Source organism: Mytilus californianus, unplaced genomic scaffold (assembly GCF_021869535.1).
Source record: "Mytilus californianus isolate M0D057914Y unplaced genomic scaffold, xbMytCali1.0.p SCAF_36, whole genome shotgun sequence".
In the NCBI taxonomy this organism is placed as follows: Eukaryota; Metazoa; Mollusca; class Bivalvia; order Mytilida; family Mytilidae; genus Mytilus; species Mytilus californianus.
Window position 1 is genome coordinate 1,100,823 of NW_026262686.1, and position 23,260 is coordinate 1,124,082.

The following is a 23,260-nucleotide window of genomic DNA, read 5'->3' on the forward strand; positions in this document are numbered from 1 at the left end:
GCTAAACATATATACTGTTTACAGTTTCTACAAATATGTAAGAGGTTGTGAGACCAACAGATAAATACTAGAAAATTAGTCAAAAATGGTTATTTAAGGATAATTCCTACAAGGTTTCACTTAATGTTTTCGATTATATTCATGTTAATAGTTTCTACCAATCTATAATAGTTTTTCAGGATTATAGAGAAAAACTGAAAATTATGTAATAAACCGGAAATTAAGTGGAAATTAATCCTATATAGAACTAGATCATGTATTGCTGATCGTTTTTGTCGTTGCCATAATCTACCCATCTATCAAAGATTCTGAGATATGACGCAAAACCTCGAAAATTAGTCAAAAACCATCAAATAAAGGCAAGAACTCATACAAGGAGTCGTCCACTATTTCAGGTCACCTAAGCATTTTTGGAGATCTTGTAATGCTGATATTTTCTTTTTTTTATAGTTGCTATTTACAGCTTATATATATCTATTATAGTTTTCGAGCTAATAGGCAAAAAATCTGCACGAGCAAAACTATATACTAGACACCCAAATGATCATTCAGGTTAATTAGTTATCAAAGGTACCAGGATTATAATTTAATACGCCAGACGCGCGTTTCGTCTACATAAGACTCATCAGTGACGCTCAGATCAAAATAGTTATAAAGCCAAACAAGTACAAAGTTGAAGAGCATTGAGGACTCAAAATTCCAAAAAGTTGTGCCAAATACGGCTAAGGTAATCTATTCCTGGGATAAGAAAATCCTTAGTTTTCCGAAAAAGTTTTGTAACAGGAAATTTATAATAAACTGTTATCACAGAGATATGTCTCGCCTTTTTGTAATTTTGATAATGCAAATGTTGAAATTAAAATAGCAATACTTTAACATGTAAGTTATGCAAATATTCAAAGTCGATGAACCATGACTGAAGGTACATGGCTAAACAATCTCCATGGAATGAGATGTGCCAATGCTAATACAACTGCATACCAAATACCATTGACTTATTATAAGTCGTTCCCTTTAAACAAATCTAAACACAAACATTAACTTGTAAACTATGTAAAAGTTTCAAAGTCAATGAACCATGATCAGGGGTGGGGCTATATAATCTCCATGGAAACGATACTTGCAAATGCCAATAATTTTGCATACCAAATATCATTGACTTAACATTAGCAGTTCATCTTAAACTGATCTAATCACAAACTAATATATGTAAAGTAAGCAAAAGTTTCAAAGTAAATAGACCATGACTGAGGGGGCGGGGCCAAATATTCTCCATGGAAATGAGATGTGCTAATGCTTATACAACTGAACACCAATTAACATTGGCCTACCACTAATGGTTCCCCTTGAACTGACCTAATCACAAACTAATACATGTTAACTTAGCAAATTTTTCAAAGTCTATAGACCATGACTAAGGGGGCGGAGCCAAATAATCTCCATGGAAATGAGATATGCCAATGCTTATACAACTGCATACCAAATATCATTGACCTACCACTAGTGGTTCCCCATAAATTGACCTAATCACAAACTAATACATGTAAACTAAGAAGTTTCAAAGTCAATAGACCTTGACTGAGGGGGCGGGACCAAATAATCTCCATGGTAATGAGATGTGCCAATGCTAATACAACTGCATACTAAATATCATTGACCTACCACTAGTGGTTCACCATGAACTAGACCTAATCACAAACTAATACATTGTTGACGCCGCCGCCGCTGGAAACAGCATACCTATGTCTCGCTTTCTGACTCCGTCAAGGCGAGACAAAAATGACCATATAATTGTTATTCATGTCAACACCGAAGTGCTAAGTTGAAATTAGTCCAGCCTTTCTAGTGAAGACGATGGATGAAGAGAGTCACCAAGTGATGGTAATAGCTCACAGGGCCAAACTAATAGATGCACAAAGTCATAACAACTAACATGTGGTTCAGATGAAGATGTTGGGTGACTGTTTAACTTCCAGCAGCAAATTAAATTATCAATTAGTTAAAATGCTAGTTCATAATGCAACAGGCAGTCCACAAGATGACATGTCGCCCTACACAGACACATAATTCTGATTTTGAGCCAACCAGTCTATGCTCTTACTCCTTAATAATGTGTGCTTAGCAGAGAAGCACCAAATAGTGGCAAATACCAGTTTGAAATGCTATGGTTTGACATGGCAGGGCATTGAACCCATGACTTCTATCCAGGTGAGCATGCTACTAAGAATCAACAGATGCTGTTCAAAATAAAGAACCTATACAATAACTCTTTGAGGGGTATGATGTTGACCTTATAAAAGGCAATAAACACATTTCTCAATTTACAGTGGTAGTCAAAATCCTCAACATTCACCAGGGGCGGATCCAGCCATTTTTAAAAGGGGGGTTCTAACCCAGTATAAAAGTGGGGTTCCAACCATATGTCCCCATTCAAAAGCATTGATCGTCAAAAAAAGGGGGGTTGCAACCCCACCCCTCCCTGGAACCGCCACTGATTCACTCGTCTACCTACATTGCAGAATCTAAATATTGGATTTAATATTAATTTGTTCTTGTCCTGAGTGTGTATGAAATATATGCCACTGGACGTTATGCGAACAACAATTAATCAATAGAAATGAGGTGAAGGTATCAAGGTTAGTCATGTAACCCTGATTCATATAATAGAATTCAACAAAGAAACAGCACTTATAATGAAATAACACCTCCAATAATGAAATGTCATGACTGTGAATTTGGTTAGTGCAACCCTGATATATGAAACTTAATGAATACCGTGGGACGTATGTCAATGAGACAACAAAACAACACAAAAGTTGAAGAATTATACACATGTTCATATTATCACAATTTAGTTGATCCTAATTCTTAAGTATCTGAACAAACCTCCTCATCATCAAAACGTTGATCAGTGAGGCATTAAAATAAGGTCAAAATCAACTGACCCATGTCAGGCAGATATATACACCTCAAGATTATTTTAAAGCCCAGATAATGTTGACCTTTGACCTATAGTAATTGAAAAGTCCACGTCAATTAGGTTCCCATTTTACTGAGGGATCAAATTATTTATAAAGAATAAAGAAAATAATGCAATACATTTATTCACTTCCAGTTATTTTATTTTAAAAACAAATCATTCATACATTACAAAAATCATTAACCATTACTCTCTCTCATTCAATAACATGCAACCAAAAACAACATGTGTACATCTCTCTCATACAACTTACTGCACATACAATTCACATTTAATATGCATCCTTGCTTCTATAAAAGTCATTCATTATGTTTAAGTGACTTTAATTACCTCCCATGTTGTTCATCAGAAGCCCATACGGAAATATGATGTACCTCCCCTGCTATTCATCGAAAAAACCTGTCTCATCTTTAATTACTTTTTAGGATCACTTCAAAATATAGTTTTTTAAATGTCAAAGAAGCTTATTCTTCAAATATGTGACAGATGCAATGGTTTGGAGATAATAATCTAACATGTTATTTTGAACACTGTTTTCTAAATTTGTCAAAATAAGTTCAATAGGGACTACTCTGGGACCATGTGAGATATGGTCCCATGTTAATCAGAGTTCAGTTAAGAAAGGCCTTCACATTTTTCAATGATCAGTTGTATAAAGAATTCATTAAGACAGGTTCCTAGATTATTCAGGGTTCAGATTTGACAGGGTCGTAAATTCCGGAAGAATCTGGTAAAGCATGGTCACGCTTTTCTCATTATCAATTTGGACAGGTCTTCATATTTATATCCAGATAAGTTTCAAGTTTGCTCAGGGATTGTTTAAACAGGGTCCCAGTTTACCCAGTGATTAGTGAAGATAGGGTCCCACTTTGCTCAGGAGTATGTTTAGAATATGGTCCCAGTTTGCTCAGGGATTGTTTAGACAGGGTCTAAGTTTACCCATTCATCAGTGTAGACAGGGTCCCAGTTTGCTAAGGGATATATTTAGAATAGGGTCCAAGTTTCTTCAGGGATCAGTTTAGACAGGACCTCTGCATGTTAAGTAAGGGACTAGTTACGACAAGGTCCCAGTTTAAATACCCCGGGTCTAGTAAAGACAGAATCCCTGTTAAGCAAAGGATTAGTTTATATTAATAAACAAATTTAGGAAAAAAGAAAACAATTTAATCTAGTTGTGATAAATAAATCCATGTAACGTAAAGCAGATTTCCAGTTGATTCAGGATTAGTTTTACACCTGTTTCAATGTACAGAAAACACACAGAACATGATTTCATTATACTTGTACATAACACTGACTTTGTCAATAATATCATACATTTCTACATGGGTGTGTTACTTATACTGAATAAACACGAGAAATCACTCAACATACATTTAGAACATTGTAAATTCTACAACTTGTTATTAAAGGTAGTATGCCCATTCTTAATAGAATACTGGACATATACATGCTTATCACACTGGATATAACACACAGATTAAGGAATGATAATAAACTTTACACAGATTATGTATGGATTACATTGAATATCACATAACAAACTGTGTCAGGGATGTTGATGTCTACATGAGAAGAATTGCTCATGGATGTTGCATGGGAAACTGTTGTTGTTGTTGCGATGAGAATCCCAGTCCCACTCCCCTCTGTGTGTGAGTCGTCATTCGAGCAAATTCATAGTCTTTATCTAATCTAGAGAACAGTTCATCATGTTGTTTCTTCTTCTCCTCAACATTCTCAGAGTTGTCTTCTCCTTCTTCCTCTTGACCTCCTTCACCTTTTATTCCCATTAGTTTACAGAATTTAGCTTTTGTTTTGTCGTCAGAATTCGATGCCAAAGCTGCAGAGGTCTTCCATTCTTTTTCTTTGTCCTGAAAAATATAAATCAAAAGTCATTGAAATCAAGGGAGGAAAGATTGGAAGATTTGTGTACATAATTCTAAACCATATTTTAGTGTGCAATGGGATGGTGATAAGAGAAACTGAGTATGGATGATTGATTGTTATCCTTGAAAAAGATGGGCAAATTTTCAGTGGAAAAATGTGTTAATTTTTAGTTTATTTATACTTTCGATGACAGGTTGATTATTTTTATTATCAAGGTGTTGTTCATTTGCTCTCAGTTTTCTTGTTTTCCTCAGAATTTGTATTGTGACATCACAAAAAAAGTTGACAATGCCTGATGACTTTACATGATATGAATATACATCTTTTTGCAGATCATTGAAAAAGAAAGATACATATATAGATGATTGTACTGTCATAGTCAGGAGGTCATTAAATTTGCGCAATATGTTCTCCTCGCTCTGTGTTGATTAAAACCAATTCTAACCAGCTGATAAATTTTGACACACCACATGTTGCTTAAATTCATCACACATAATTTCCCGCCATACCTATTAAAACAATCCACCTGGCATTTTCTTTTAAATAATCTACTTAAATTACAATTTTATATTTTGGACTTATCTTCTTGTGATCCTTATCTTTGGATAAGTTCACATGAAAACATCTTTCAGTGGGTCTATATTACCTCCCAGTGGGTCCATCTTACCTCCCAGTGTGCTCATCTTACCTCCGAGTGGGTTAATAGTGGGTCCATCTTACCTCCCAGTGGGGTTTAGCTTTGGACAAGAATATTTTTAAAGAATAGAGACAGCCTAACTTACCTCTTTGTGGTCTTTGGCTTTGGACCATAGAAGTTTTCGTTTCTGTACTTGTTCTGCATATTTTAATGGGTTTACTGCTGCTGGGTTGTAATATTTGGGTACAGCTATACCAGTCATTTCTTGGGCCTAAAAAATATATCCATCCAAAATACATAAATATGAATAACATATTCAAGAGCGTGACAAAATTATAAGATCACTAAATATTTGGATTCATATTTTAGCTATTGTTGCAATGATGATTTTTAATGTCAGGGTCATCTAATAAAACTTTTTGAAAGAGTATACTGCCTTAACAAAATGCAGGCATGTTTTGTTGAGTTTTGCATTCTTAGAAATAGCTGCAATGTTTGAAAACAGATGGGCATCAATGTTGTAGAAATGTCACATCAACAATAAATTTTTTTAATGAAAGTTTTATTTTCACTGGTCCTTCGCATGATTTTCAATAAAATTTTGCACAGTCTTTTTGTAAAGGTGGAGTTAAAGTTTCAGGTAGTTTGGGTGATCAAAGGGAGATAACAAATATATCATTTCCCAAAGATTCATTAAAGGATTAATCAGAGGGTTTTCAACAGAATTTTTTTTATAATGATTTTTCATTTATGTTTATGCACTATTTCTATCAAAGCAGTCAACTTGCTCTGGTGGTATCAGAGATTTTTTAAAAAGTTTACCTGAGACCCCAGGCATAACTTCAAATAAATTGGCCTCAGTAGTCAAGTAAGTAGTCTACAGTGATCAATAGCCTGTCAACTCTGAGGTTGTGAGTTATAATTTACTTCCTTGTAAAGTGTTGACTCAGACCTTGATTGATAAGGTGACAAATTTTCCTGCAAAACATGGAGGGTTGATGACATTATCAATCAAAGGGCACTAGAAGTGGAGTTACACACCAACAAACAAATGCACACACAAATCAAATAAAGCCGAAATACTACACTGGTCTTTTCTCTAGACAAGTTAATAACAAAGTGTGCTTGAGTGAACAGAGATTATGGTTTTGCTGTAGGTTATGGGTGCTCCATCCCAATGTTGTAGAAATTTCAAGAAGAAGGAAATGATTTGATATGATTGATTTTTGGTGTTTTAACGCCACTGCTTTTGGGCTATTTCGTGGCGGCCAGTTTTTATTGGTGGAGGAAGCCGGAGTGCCCGGAGAAAACCACAGACCTTCGATAGGAAAACTGACAATCCTAGTCAATTAAGATTGGAGTCGAGTGCACCTGCACGAGCGGGGTTCGAACTCACAACCTCAGTGTTGACTGGCTAGTGATTACAGTAGTAACTACTTAGACCACTCGGCCACCGAGGCCCCAAAGAAGGAAATGAAGAACAGCAATTTAACAAAATTCGCACCTAGACTTTCTGAATCAATTGTAATCTGTATTAACCCTTTAACCTTTTATCATGTTTTCTCATGTTTAGTTGCCAGCAGCAACTCCTGTGTAGAAAACTCTGATATCTTACCTTCTGGTGCATGGTTGCCATTGTTTGAAGCAGTGCCATCTGTGGGGTGACCCCTGAACCAGCTGATATTTGTGAGAAAACATCTTTGGAATTTAATGGAAGGTTGCTTGGTTTTTCTTTAGGTAACTCTGAAAAATAATATTTGTATACTTGGTGATTGTCATTTGGTGTTAAATGCAAATTGTTTCTTTTGTTCTAACTTTACATGATAAAGAACTTGCCATTTCAGTAGTTCAGTAGTTTTTGAGATAAGGACAAGATTACAGATGGTTTTTTTCCCGTGCATGTATAGTAATTTTGTGCCATGAATAAATGTACCATAACCTAACTTTTCCATTATATCCCTCGACTATCGCTTTGCAGGTACATCAAAAACAGCTTTTTTTTCAGTACTCCTACTGATATGTACTCACCAAGTTCTTTTCCATCTATGCCTTCATTATTCTGTAATATTTTACTGGCCTTTAGAAGTTGTTGTCTCATTTGATCCTTGAAAGTGAAAGGTTTATTACAAGTTGTAGGACTTCTCCTAGCTTTCCTATCAGGACTTCTACTTCTACGGTGTGCAGGACTTCTGTGCCGATCAGGACTTCTATGGCGATCGGGACTTCTATGGCGATCGGGACTTCTATGATGCCGTCTGTGTGGACTTTTGTTTTTTCGTGAGTGTCTTTCACGACTTCGACTACGACTTTTCTTATGTTTTCTGTGACGGTCTTTGCTGCCACTCCTCTTCTTGTCATGTGAAGAATGTCTTTTTCTGTGTTTATGGTCTCGGGATCTGCTTCGTTTGTGCCTATGTGATCTTGAAGGACGTTTCTCCTACAAAAAGATGTAATTCAGTAAAAAATAGGTCATCTGGGAATATATGTAAACTCAATAACTACACTTAATTACGCATTAAAAATCAATTCAATATTTACAAGCATAATGAAAAGAGGAAAAATGTTTTAATTTTGAAGATGGAAAAAGAGGTCTGAATGGGTTGAGCATAAATGTGAAATTTTCTATCAAGTAGGAAAAAAAAAAGGTCAATTTATTAATTGCTAAGTGCTGATTCCAATTGGACTAGAAGTCTTAGGAAAACATGAAAACATGTCTTTCTCATTTAAATAACTCTAATCTGAAGAACTGGCAACTGTTGTTTAAAAGTTTCAAATTTAAAGAGTTAAAGATAAGAAGCCTACAGACTATACTTCTACTGGCTGAGTTGAAACAGTTAAAGATAAGAAGCCTACAGACTATACTTCTACTGGCGGAGTTGAAACTACAGACTATACTGCTACTGGCGGAGTTGAAACAGTTAAAGATAAGAAGACTACAGACTATACTGCTACTGGCGGAGTTGAAACAGTTAAAGATAAGAAGCCTACAGACTATACTGCTACTGGCGGAGTTGAAACAGTTAAAGATAAGAAGCCTACAGACTATACTTCTACTGCCGGAGTTGAAACAGTTAAAGATAAGAAGCCTACAGACTATACTTCTACTGGCGGAGTTTAAACAGTTAAAGATAAGAAGACTACAGACTATACTGCTACTGCCGGAGTTGAAACAGTTAAAGATAAGAAGCCTACAGACTATACTGCTACTGCCGGAGTTGAAACAGTTAAAGATAAGAAGCCTACAGACTATACTTCTACTGCCTGAGTTGAAACAGTTAAAGATAAGAAGCCTACAGACTATACTTCTACTATAAAGATAAGAAGACTACAGACTATACTTCTACTGGCGGAGTTTAAATAGTTAAAGATAAGAAGACTACAGACTATACTTCTACTGGCGGAGTTTAAACAGTTAAAGATAAGAAGACTACAGACTATACTTCTACTGGCGGAGTTTTTAAATAGTTAAAGATAAGAAGACTACAGACTATACTTCTACTGGCGGAGTTTAAATAGTTAAAGATAAGAAAGATAAGAAGACTACAGACTATACTTCTACTGGCGGAGTTTAAACAGTTAAAGATAAGAAGACTACAGACTATACTTCTACTGGCGGAGTTTAAACAGTTAAAGATAAGAAGACTACAGACTATACTTCTACTGGCGGAGTTTAAACAGTTAAAGATAAGAAGACAACAGACTATACTTCTACTGGCGGAGTTTAAATAGTTAAAGATAAGAAGACTACAGACTATACTTCTACTGGCGGAGTTTAAATAGTTAAAGATAAGAAGACTACAGACTATACTTCTACTGGCGGAGTTTAAATAGTTAAAGATAAGAAGACTACAGACTATACTGCTACTGGCGGAGTTTAAATAGTTAAAGATAAGAAGACTACAGACTATACTTCTACTGGCTGATGTTTAAATAGTTAAAGATAAGAAGACTACAGACTATACTGCTACTGGCTGAGTTTAAACAGTTAAAGATAAGAAGACTACAGACTATACTTCTATTGGCTGATGTTTGTGTTCTGATGAGACTAACTAATACACAGATTACTTTCTTCCGAAAATCAGATTTCTTTATTCATAAGTTTAAATATGATTTATGTTGTGTACATTGTGTTAGAGTGAAGTTTGCCCCAAAACTTGTTCAACTATTTTCTCTGAATTATATATGAGCTGCGTCAGATAGAATTCAACCTTATTTAAAAGAACATCAATACTTATGTTAACCTATTTCGGGTTGAAAAAATCTCTTTTGAATGTCTGTTACTGTTCAAAAATTAAACTGTTTTAAGAAAATCTACTTAACAGACCAAAATTCATTTTTATTTCGTATGTGAATGTCCCAAAATCAATCAAAGTCTTATTCATGTACATGTATACGTGCACTTGCATAAGGTTGATTTCTATCCTATGCAGCTCATATATATGTATGAACCCAGTCAGGAAAATATTACTCAGGTGATTGTAGTAGTCTAAACGATTGTATGTCTCAATTTTGTTGGTTTACATGTTTTAAATAGATTTTATATTTATGAACCTCTGGATTGAGGAGAAATTTGTTAATTTTCCTAATCTAAAGATTTTTGTTGAAAACTTTCTACCATTTAGGATTTACATGCTGTATTAAAGATATTAGGAATTAACTTCTTTTTCTAGGGTAAAAATAGAAACACCTGACTTTTGTGCCTTGAGGCATTTATGACAAACCTTTCTTTTATCTCTACTTTTTGATCGCCGTCTGCTTGACTTATGATGGTGGTCTGACCTGTGTTTATGAGATGGGGATCTTGATCTGTGTTTATGTGATGGTGACCTTGAATGAGACCTTTTCCTTTTTGAAGGACTTTCCCTCATCTCTTTTTCAGATGGTTTCTCCAGTTCATTTTCTGTTGAGTTTGTTGATATTTTCCTCTCTTTTGATTTGCGCTCAGGTGATGATGATGGTGACCTGGATTTTGAACTTTCCCTCGATGATCCAGAATCAGATGACCCTGACTTTGACCTTTGATCTTCATTCACCTCACCAACCTGTTAATAATAAACTTTTTGCTTTTGTCTTCGAACTAATTCACAGTAAACAACCATCATTAGCAGTATGTGTATAATTTCATTTAGTTTTAAAACAAGCAACAATATTTTATAAAGTCAGACGGGCCAAATTCATGAAGTATTTATATATTTTCACCAGTCACCTATTTGGAAATTAAAATTAAATCATGAAAATATCCCTGTAGATACATTTAATTTGGAGGATCAAAATCACAGACAGGCCAATTTTGTAAATGAAACTTCACGAATACAGGACTCCCCTAAAAATAACGAAATTTAAACACTGCAAAAGAAACCACTTGACAGTTTACAAATGATTTCACGTGTTATCCCATGGGGTACTATTCTATGAATAATTAATGTTAAAATTCTTCATTTCAGAAGGTACTTATAAGATGTGTTGTAGCCTAAGAGTAAAAGTACCAAGTACCTTACTTTATGAAAAGCTGATGATTGACGTAAAGCTTTAAAGGAGTTGATATTGCCACACTACATTGTATAATAAACTATAATCCAATGTAAAAATGAACCAGTATTAAATTAGCTGCAGTCCTTTTGAACCAATTGTTATTTAAATATGTATCATCCAAGTCACAATGTGTAAAAGTAAACAATTATAGGTCAAAGTACAACCTTCAACACGGAGCCTTGGTTCACATCGAATAAAGGAAGAGGATTTTTTTTGCACAATCTTGACTTTTTTGGAGCAAATGATACTAGGTATTTCAAAAACTAATAGCGCAAATGAGTTGTGGCCTAAACATGCTAAAAGGACACATTTTTGGCACAAACAGATTTCTCCCATTAAATTACCGGTACTACATCTCTTTCTGACATATATGTTAACATCCAATTTAACATCACTAATACACAACCAATAACATATTTGTACATATTGTTTTCGTTCGTTATTAGTTGCACATTTAAAAACTGTCATTTATTATTTTGATCATGGACGACATTTTGTGACCTATTTAGATCTCTTATCATATGCCATGAGTTAACACAGAAAATACAAACGGAGAAACCAAGATGTATTTAATACAATCAGTTCAGTTCTTTTTTAACATGTCGGTCATGACAGAATATCTCCATTAAAATTGTATGCTTAGAAAACTCCTAACGGGTTATTGTTATAATGCTGGCGCAAATAAATATATTTTGAATTTAAATCCTTCTCTTGTCCCATGCACCATAACAATTCAATGATGAGAAAATGTTCTTCTAGGAGCCTGTATCTCTCACCTGGCTTATTTTTTCCAACTTAATTTGATGTAATGTCTTCATTTTCTGTACATTAATTTGTAATGTTTGTAAACAAAATTTTGTAAATTGACCAATAAGAATTGAGAATTGCCTATTCTGATTTTCTTTTTTCTATCAGCTAAACAAATTTCAACATTTTCATAGAACAGTTGACTTTAAATTTCGCTTGCAAAGTTAGATTTTCGAAATGGGCAAGCAATTTTATCATTTTTTTTATAAGATTAACAGTAGGATTTGGGGGAAACACATTGACAATAATTTCTCCGTGTGTGCCACCTAATCAGCATGAAATTAGAAATATGTTTACAGGGTGCCATAACTCTACTTGTTTATTCAAATATGAAGAAAAAAAATTGATGAAAAAAATCACAAAATTAAAAAAAAAAAAACATTTATTTCAAACAAATCCATTGATTCAGAATAAAATGTGATACATGTACATATATTTGGTCAAAATTATTAGACCAAACCACATTAGACTGAAAAATGCCCGATATTTGAAGAAAAACTGGAATAACTGGTAACTCTGGACACATGGCTGGCTTGTATTGTCAGTATCTTCAATAGTATCCATACCGGGCAACTTTACCTGTGTTTTTCTGGGTACTTACGTTGATCCGACACTGCAGGCAACATAACGTCGCCTGATAACTTCACTCAAACTTGATGGCAGAACTGGTTTAACCTAATGTATAGGCAAGTATCAGGTCAGATTAATGAAGAAGACATGAAGACACGGAGACAATATGTTTATGGGAACAATGTATGTTTGTCAGCTGAGCACTACATATATCTTGACACCCATTTAAACCTGACTTATCTGTAAAAGCAGCACATTGTTCCAGGCAACAAAATCATCATTCTAGTACAATAAATACAGCTTTTAGAAATTACACTTTGCAAATCATTACAAAATAGTCGCACCGACTTAAAAATACTGGACTACTTGATATTGAACATCATAAATTGAAAATAGTTTTTTTTTATTTATCAATGTAGAACACAGCTTGGTAAATTTGTTCTTGTGAACAAAAAAAGGTAGGTATGAACACATTCATGACAGTTTAGTTCTTGAAAGTCATTTAAAGGTCATATTACTCTACTTGAAATCATTTTTAGCCCGGCTTTTAATGAAAAAACAAACCCTTTCCATACGAACAATGATTGCAAGTTTTCCCTTGATGTATTCAACTTTGAAAATTTCTTCATCTCGCATGTTTAAAAATCAAGAACTCAATTCGAAGTGCTGCTTTTACAGTTATAAATAAATTAAGAAATTTGATTTTCAAACGAACAAATTTCTAATAATATTTTAACTTATACTCCTGTACATTGTAAAATCTTGTTTTATAACATGTACATGTATGATGTCTGTTTTTTTCTCCAAATTATTCCATCTATGACTTTCCTACCTACAACTGAACTACATGGTGTAGACTTTCCTACTTACAACTGATCTACATGGTGTAGACTTTCCTACTTACAACTGATCTACATGGTGTAGACTTTCCTACTTAAAACTGATCTACATGTTGCAGACTTCCATATGTTCAACTGAACTACATGGTGTAGACTTTCCCATTTACAATTGGAAGTACACAGTCTACTAACAATCTGTAAGCTGGTATCTCTGTGAGGGAGGGAAAGTCAATACAAGACAGCAAGAAATCCATGTTTAAAACATGACAGCTTATAGCACTTACTAAGAACTAAGAAGATATGTTTGATTCCTCGCTCAGGCATTTGTAAATTATGGTTTAAGAAAATAATCTTTTTCTCTATTTTGTTAATGCTAAAACTTGAAGTAAAATATCTCAAAGCATTCTTTGAAAAGAATTCTTTTGGTATTTATATTTTTATATTGATGCTAAAATTGAACTTTCTTCCTTAATTACAAGATGAATAGTCGACCAAATAATATCTATATCAATAAAATAGTCTACACCATAGTTTGTATATAAACTGATAACACATAGTCTACACCGTACTTTGTTGGGTTCCCCACACTTGAGTCTACACCATGTTTGTTTGGTTCACCATACTTAGCTACAATCAAAACAAGATTTTACTCAATTCACAATCTATACCATTTTGACTCTGGTCAATTTTTACCTCTCAACATGCCTCAGTAAAATTACCTTGCATAAATTCTTTTTTATAATGTAAGTCAGTTGAAATTCATTGTCAAAGCTTTCTCTCTCTTCCAAACTTTGTGTTTAATAACAAGAGTTTTCTGAAGTGAGGTAAAGTTTTCACAATAAGTTTGAACCAATATCTAATAAATGTAGAAGTGACCTCAAATTCTGAAATTAGTTAATGTAAGGATAATATAAGCATTTAAATAATTCTTGGTGCATAAGGACAACTTAGTAATAACTTTAGATACCAGTGAATACAAAATTTGCAATGGAAAAACTATTTCAAGGCCATTATGTCATTGTATGTTAAAAAGAGAATCTTGAAAAGAATATTTTCATCTTTTTCAATTTTCATTTCTTTTCTAATTAATCATGTTAATGTGATTGGATAACTTTTAATTTAATTGATGCATATAAAATGATAATTGTTTGTAAAGAATGATCTGGTCACTTCTACACTTGATTACGGAGTGCTTCAGCTGACAAAGGACCCTCCCATCTTATAAAGTTCAATCTTTACCACTGATATATATTACCTCAGAATTTTGTTCCATGATCTTTTTCACACTTTCTGCTAATGAACATCTTCCAGTGCCTACAATAGGACAAACAAAAATAATAACATGAAACAGGATTTTACTAGAGATGTTTAAGCATGGCTTTACTGCAATAGGATGAAAAGCTGTGTAGCAATTTTTCTTTTATTCTTTATATATATATATAATTTCTTTGTACAGGGTGAAGGATTGTGAACCAGGAACCTAGTGTATAAATAACCAAAACAATTGACCTTTCTGACCTGTATCCTCCTTGTTTTTGCTGCCTGATTCATTGGTTGCGTGATCTGTCTCTGCTACCATGGTAACTGATTGGTTTTCTGTTTTAGACTGGTCCCCAGCAATCATTTTCTCAAACATACTGTACTCGTCTTCCAAATTTGAGTTCTGAAAATGGCAGATTAATAAAGATTTAGCCTTCCAATTATTTTCAATAAAATCTGGAAAGTGAAATGTTCATGTTGCAAAGTAATTTTTTTACCATCACGTTTCTTTGAACTTTTAAGTAAGTGAGAAAAAAATCCTAAAGCACGGTAGACAGTTCCCTTGGATTCCAGCATTTTTGTTATTGCCTTAAACATTTTAATCAATTCTATTGTAATATTTAGAAAGACCTCATCATTGCATGCCAGTACATGACTTACTGAAATGCTTCAATATATACAGCATACATGTATAAAAAGTGTAGGTCTGGCAAAAACTCAGAGAGACTGACAAGGTTTCAACATCTCTGCTTTCGGAAAGGTTTACCAGGTCTCACCTCCTGCTTAATTAAATGCTAAGTACAGGAATGTGATTTTCAATCCTAGCTCAAAAAATTGCTAATACATATACATACAACAACTCGGACAAAATATAACTTAACAGACTGTCACATATTTCCTGATAATTTAAGTCAAATGTTTGGGAAATTCTGGTCTCAAATTATTATAGAGTTTGGTTTCTTGATTTAATCTATACTTTCAGAAGTGAAGGATCTTGGGGAAATTTTTTTAATTTAAATTTGGTCATCGTCATAGGCTGGAATTGTAACTTTTTAAAATATTTTTAGCACAAACATGACAGTGGGTCTCATTGGGGTGTAAGCATGATACTTAAGAGTTACTTAGAGTTGTTTTCCAGTACATAATCACTAAGGTTCGTCTTCACCAGACTCATTTTTAAGTTGTTTCGCTTACTATTTTGTCCGTAATCCCGTGACCAACTGATTTTTTGTAAGCGTGACACGTGAAGGTCAAATAATTTAGCGTCAAAACGGGAATGAAGTTGGGGCAGGACACGTGAAATTACAAGCGCTATTTGTAAGGTAAGAATTTTTAAAAATGCCACGTTTTCTAGCGGTCAGTGAAATTTTCATGCCGTACAGATGGCTACGATTTCAAGGAAGATGTTACAGCAAAAAAAAAAAAAAAAAATAGAAAAGTTTTACAAGATGTCATATTTAATTTGGACTAAATATATTATAGGTTAGCACACAGAAACACACGGTTTTTTCAGGACTAATGGCATGACATACACAATAAAAGTTGAATTTCAAGTCATTCGTAGTTTATCATGACAAATCAAATGTATTAATGCCGACACCTGGCAAATAAATTTCTTCCATATAAATTGAATAGAAACTGAAACAACATTGAAGAAAGGTCAGTTGCCGAGTTGGGGAAGTCCCTGGTTGGGGATTGCCTGCAATGCCGATAACTGTGTTTTTTTACTGTAAAAGAAAGTTTGAAAGTTGAAATATTTTGAACCTGTTCGTCGTCACCGTTGTCATTTTCAGCCAAACTGTGCATAGGTTCTGAATCTTCGTCATAACTTGCCAACATTTCCATTTTATTGTTCAAGTTCCCGGATGATATTTTAGGATTGCCTAAAACCCGAATCCGGGTCCGTTCGCCCATTCGATCCCATTCACGTTCGCCCCTCACACGTTCGCACCCTGGGTCCGTTCGCACCCTTTTAATTGGTTTTGTGTTGAATTCACTTTTAATCATATTTAAGTAATCATTTGTTATCTTTCACCTCTCTTTTAGGAACACTGCATGCAAAATAACATAGTATATCTTAAAGGACACAGATATCATACATGTCATAGTTATTACGTACATTGGGTTAGGACGGGTTAGCTATAGGATCCAGGACTCGTATTGATTGAGATACTAGTGTAAATTCCATAGCAGAAAGAAGTGACAACGCCGTGACTAACAAATGAAGAAGAACAAAAATAAAAGGCAAACAACAGTCTACAAAAAAACAACATAGAAAATTAACTGAAAACGAGAAACCCAAACCCCACCAAAAACCGGCCCAGGTGATCTCAGGTGATCTGGAGAGGTTGGCAAATAGGGAGTATGTAACTTGAAAGTATGCCTAAGACAAACATTTGGACAAAAGCTCAGATTAGCTTTTTACCCATTATAAAAACATACACACTAACAAATAAAACAAAGAAAGCAGCATGCAAATAAATAGTTATAAAACAACACGACACTCAGTCACTTTAAAATATATATATGTATACCATCTTTTCCGCAAGTTTATTGTTTTCTGTTTGGTGCGACTGTCATACAAGTGAGAGGTTTAGCTAGCCATAAAACCAGGTTCAATCCACCATTTTCTATGATAAGAAAATGTCTGTACAAAGTCAGGAATATGACAGTTGTTATCCATTCGTTTGATGTGTTTGAGCTTTTGATTTTGCCATTTGATTAGGGACTTTCCTTTTTGAATTTTCCTCAGAGTTCAGTATTTTTGTGATTTTACTTTTTGGTATTAAATTAATAATTAAGATCCATTTTGTTACATCTGCATGGTGTCCGTTTATTTGGCAATCGCCATGACAGTCAGCAGGGTTTAAGAACATCCGTCGTTCGACCTGCTAGTCAAATGCGTTTTGTTAAAATATACTTTTTCACTTTTTTGGTCTTTTGGAAAATGTTGTTTGTGCTGTATTTAGAAACTCTACCTAGAAATGTGTTTTGCATGCACACGTAATATAAAGATTGCGGTTTTTATCCAACGCAATAATAGGTTTGAACGTTGTTTTCAATTTAGACTTGTTTATATTTTTTCGTTTGGGCTTGTATTATATTTGCCTTCGGGTTTATATAATCTGTTCATCCTATTTCGACTCATCAAAATTCAAGAGTCAATCCTAAATTGAGGTAAATTATATGGCCTTCCAAATACCGTTTCGATTCCTAACATCACTGAAGAGACATTAATTGTCGAAATCCGGATATGATGTACAAATTTTTGCACCTCATGTTTGCGGTATACCATCTTTTCCGCAAGTTTATTGTTTTCTGTTTGGTATTGAATTATAATAATTAAGATCCATTTTGTTACATCTGGTGATCCGTTTATTTGGCAATCGCCATGGCAGTCAGAAGGATTTAAGAACATCCGTTGTTTGACCTACTAGTCAAATGCGTTTTGTTAAAATATACTTTTTCACTTTTTTGGTCTTTTGGAAAATGTTGTTTGTTCTGTATTTAGACCCCTCTACCAAGAAATTTGTTTTGCATGCACACGTATAAAAATTGCGGTTTTTATCCAACGCAATCATAGGTTTGAACGTTGTTTTCAATTTAGACTTGTATATATATATATATATATATATATATATATATATATATATAAATAAGCTAACACTTACAGCATTCATATGAAGCACTAATTAAGACAGTCTATAAGAAAGATGATAATTTATAAAAGTTTGCAACTAAGTCTAGTTAGTAATTATATAAAGTACAGTGGCGGATCCAAGGGGGGGGGGGGGGGCGGTTCCGGGTGTTGGAACCCCCTTTTTTTGGACGATTGTTGCTTTTAAATGGGGACATATGGTTGGAACCCCTCCTTTATCCAGGGAACCCCCATTTAAAAATGGCTGGATCCGTCCCTGAAGTATATATATCTATGATTGATTTTTTTTTTGTAATTTAATACTAAACTGAAGTAAACTTCAAATTACAATGCAAGCTAGCAATGGAGCACAAAACGCATGGACATGTATCAAATTACCTGCAATTAAGCAGAGCAACAGCAGTCAGAACCACTCCAAGACTGAACAAGTAGGCCTTCACAAAACACCTTACACATATAGATTTATTTCGTCTTCAAGATATCTCCACAAGAGACCAAATGACACAGAAATTAACAACTACAGGTCACCGTACGGCCTTCAACAATGAGCAAAGCCCATACCATAGTTCACTTGGTACAATCAAAATCCTGGTAGTAAATTTTTCAACTAAGCTCTACGAAAATAGTGGGGTGTCAAAAATTCGTTGGAAGTACTTGATAAATTGCATGCCGAGTCATATTTGTGCTTTCGAATCTGTTCAAAGTTTTGATTTTTCTACCTTATATATCACTTTGCCTAATAATCTCATTAAGAAAACATTCACATACCTAATTAAATAGGCATTTAAAAAGTCAGAATGTGAATATATATATTTTAGGTCATTTTTTGTTAACGACAAACAAAAGAAATATGTCAATTGGACCTGCTTTGATATGATAATTGTACTTTGATTTTAATCAGATAACATTTTTGTTCGCTATGGATATTCCATATATCGCCAAGTTATTGGAATTCCAATGGGAACTAACTGTGCACCACTTATTGCGAACTTGTTTCTGTATTGTTACCAATCACAATGTTTGTCTAAAATCAGCAAAGACCCATCAAAACAACATCTGATACAAAAATCTAATACCAACAATGAACACGTGCACTGTCATTTCCTGTATCTTTATATAATCTATATCTATAACGGGAAGCTTAATACTAAAATTTACGACAAAAGAGATGATTTTTCATTTCCTATCGTTAATTATCCGTTTTAGATGTTGACGTTCCTTTGGCACCATAGTATGGTGTTTGTATATCTCAACTTGCTCGATTCGCTCGTGCATGTAACACATGTATTGATTTTAACGAAAGAAATCTCTGTATTACTGAAAATTATTACACCAGGGTTTTAGATATTACAATTTTAAACTTGTCAAAACTTTTACAATATTTTATCATCGGTACAGGGACATCAATCGTAAATATAAATCAACGTGTAAACATCTTATGCGATAAGATAAGATATTTTTCCCAATTAAAGGGCCCAAGAAGCTAGAGCAAAGTAATTTGGTACAATGATTTTTTATAGTTATCACAAATAATGTTGACAATCATATACAAATATGAATATAATCAACTAAATTCTAAGATCTTACTTTAGCCACAGCCAGTCCAGAGCCATAAGCATATATGTGAAAAAAGCAGCAATAAAACAGATTATATATAATATTAACAGATAAATATTTTTAATGGGTTACCGTGATACAAACATATCTGTACTATATTGATAGTTTTCTGAGTTAAAACATTTATTAATATAAATTCCAATAATTTTCAAGTGAGTAATAAGCCAATTGAACATGAAACTCGTGTTTAACATTTCGAAATTTTTACATCGTATCAAAATTTTATCACAGAACTCTGTTCTCAAGAGATTATAAAAGAGACATTCACATATAAAATAGTCTTCATTAACGTGCATTTTTTACGTAACCTTTGTGATTTATGGAAGTTGTTTTTTGCATATCTATTCGTCTCAATTTTAGGATGTGCACTTATTCTGATCTTGCATAGTCCATGCCTATCTTTCAATTCTTTTAACTCCAAATATTTTTCTGTACCATGAAAAAAAAAATTAATTGAAAAATAAGTCAAGGATTTACTTATTTGATTTAACCGTATTTTCTCATATTTGTCAGTCAGGTATTTCACATCCCATCTTTTATAATGTTGGCATTATACGGATTATGTTCTTCTCGTATAATTCATGATGGCACGATACTAAACCCCTAACGGGAGGAATTAATTTTCATATGAAGACATAACATTTCGATCAGTTTAATTGAGGTTTCGAGTTGGCATGTCAGTAACTGCTAGTAGTTTTTGTTTATAATTTATGTTAATCATTGTCATTTTGCTTTTTTGCTGATAGTTTCTTCTGTTACCTATTCTAATATTGGACTCGGACTTCTTTTAAACTGAGTTTTACTGTGCGTATGGCTGTATGTTTGTTTATTCCACATTTGCTAGAGGTATACATGCCGGTATAACATGTATAAGGGGAGGGTTGAGATCTCACAAAACAAGTTTAACCCCGCCGCATTATTGCGGTCTTAAAATATTATTTCATATCATGTAGATTTTCTTATTAATTTTCTAACTAAATGTCTTTGCTGTCTGTATTAACCCCTTGTGTGATTATTTCGTTTTCAGTTAGTGAACCGAGAAAATACCTAGCATGTGTTTTCGGTATATGGCTTTAATTTAACTCTCAAATCATATATAAAAATAAGGCATGATTGCCAATGAGACAACTATCCACCAAAGTTTAAATAAAGTGGATATATATAGCCTGTATCACTCTACATCAATATTTAATTTTTATTATATGAAAGTCATGTAAAATATAAGTATGTTGTAAAAGATTGTATTGGTTTTATGTCATGTATGTATGTGCTTATCATTTGTTCTGCAGTTGTTTCTCCGTCTACACAATACATATGTTTCATAGAAATAAGAAGATGTGGTATGAGTGCCAATGAAACAACCGTCTCCATCCAAGTCACAATGTGTAAAAAGTAAACAATTATAGGTCAAAGTTCGGCCTTCGACACAGAGCCTTGGCTCACTGCGAACAGCAAGCTATGAAGGGCTCCAAAATGACTTGTGTAAAACAATTCAAACAGGAAAACCAACGGTCTAATCTATATAAATCAAAGTACTGAAGTACTGAACATCGGATGACCGCAGGTTCTTGTGTATGGTCAAAAGCACATGTCACAGAAACAGATCACATCTCTATACCTGAAACTGAGGTTAATTTACAGAGATTTTTTTTTCTGATACAAGTTCCTGCTTGGATGATGAATAAATGACAGGAAATTCAACCTCACCGTAATAACTATTATATTGTAGTGATACAAATCAGTATACCTTAGACTATTATACTAATATAATAATATAGTTCCAGAGAATACACTGGTTTGTTGTTATATATTATATTAATATTACGGTTGCATGTATATATAATTTTCATCTATTTGTATATCATTCTATTCTACTATTATTATAGTGCAGTGCAAGTGCATGGTGGACACTCTTCTGTAAAAAAAAATCAAAGCCTTAAAGGCTGTAAAAGCAATTGCTGCCATGTTAATGCTTTTATTTTTCATCCATATATATAAGAATTAAACCTGACAGGACAAGAGTGTTGACTAGTGAGAAGCAAGACGGTTTTAACTTTATATCAATAAAAGACTTTAGCAGGAAATCATTTTAAATATGTTTTATATTTCACAAGGAGACAACAAGTTTACCAGGCTAAAGTTGGGGTTAATTATACATGTGCTGAAACATATAACTAAAAAAAAAATCAATATGGATTGTCCCCTGGTAGTGTTTGTAACTGGGCAATAATTTCCTTTATTGATTTATTTTAACAATTTTCATAATTAATTTAAATTAACCATTCAGTTAAAACATTTCAACTTTCCAGACGCAAATGATGAAAAACGGGCAAGAAATAAAATATCTTACAAGACATAAACATGTAAAAAATAAATATAAAATTATATTTCAGCTTACTAAAAATATTTTCATAATGTTACTTTGACATCATTTCTTAAAACTAAGTCCCAAACATAATTGCTCAGTTGATATGTGTCATCCTCATGCGATACGAGATAACTATAATTCTGATGCAATCCCGAAAAGGGGGGTCATCACAAACAAACATGACATTAAATTGTCATTATACGAACTAGAACAAACAGCTCTATGTTGCTTTGATATTTATCAATTTTCAGGAAACATGTGAAATAAATTTCAGGTCCATTTCATTATAGTGCCTAACAAGATTGTGTGAGGTAGACGAAATTGACCTTAAAACGATCGTATTGTCTTTTGATGTCCAAAAATAGGCAGATCGGACATATAAGGACTTTATCTAATGACTACATAAATTTGGGATTTATTATTATTATTATAATATTCTAATGAAACTGAAAATTGTATTTTTTTGTTAGGATAAACAACAATTTTACCTGGCGTAGCCGTGCATAAAATGTTTTTCTGCGAAAAATGGCGTATTTAATGGAATAGAACGTTAATACAGTAAACTTTCTCTTTTTTCTCCGCAATAGGCTATCAAAAATAATTTATCTAATGTGTATGTGGAAAATTATGTGAAAAGATAAAAAGTGGCAATTGTTACCTTTCATACCTTAAGTTTCATTCATATGCCGCTATTATTGTTGTTGTTACCAATTATGTAAATTAATTGTATCTGATTTTATGCCCTTTATGGGCCCTGTAATTTGGAAAATACAAAAAAAAATCTATTCATTGATAAAACGTAATATGGACTGGTCCAGTGTCCAGTTTGCAGGTCATTTAATTTACTGTACACATTCATGCACGCTCTGATTTAATCGATATACTCGTACGAAAAAGCATGAACAGTTTGAAGGTAATCTAATAATAACTTAATCCAATCAAATTGCATAAGATTCAATAACAATGTCCAGTCCACATCATAATGAGTAATAGGGGTGAACTTGGTAGGGAGAAAATGACAGATATTTCAAGTTAATATTTATGCAATAACGAATTAAAATTTGTCAACCAAAAGTTTTGCTACAATTTCAAAAACATGTCGTTC

General features: G+C 33.5%; 1 protein-coding gene across 2 annotated transcripts; it reads right to left on the minus strand.

Annotated features, from left to right (window-relative positions):
- Positions 1 to 3,032: 3,032 nt before the first annotated feature.
- On the minus strand, positions 3,033 to 16,381 carry LOC127736771 (arginine/serine-rich coiled-coil protein 2-like). 2 transcript variants are annotated; one of them, XM_052247361.1, is made up of 8 exons: positions 16,277 to 16,381; positions 14,771 to 14,915; positions 14,508 to 14,566; positions 10,226 to 10,546; positions 7,533 to 7,941; positions 7,120 to 7,247; positions 5,650 to 5,775; positions 3,033 to 4,851 (listed from the first exon to the last, which is right to left on the minus strand). In XM_052247361.1, exons 1-8 carry the CDS (start codon positions 16,355 to 16,357, stop codon positions 4,564 to 4,566), a joined length of 1,557 nt encoding a protein of 518 aa, XP_052103321.1. In that variant the 5' UTR covers positions 16,358 to 16,381; the 3' UTR covers positions 3,033 to 4,563. The 2 variants fall into 2 exon arrangements, with proteins under 2 accessions (XP_052103321.1, XP_052103320.1); XM_052247360.1 differs by having other exon boundaries at positions 14,762 to 14,915.
- Between the last annotated feature and the right edge of the window lie 6,879 nt (positions 16,382 to 23,260).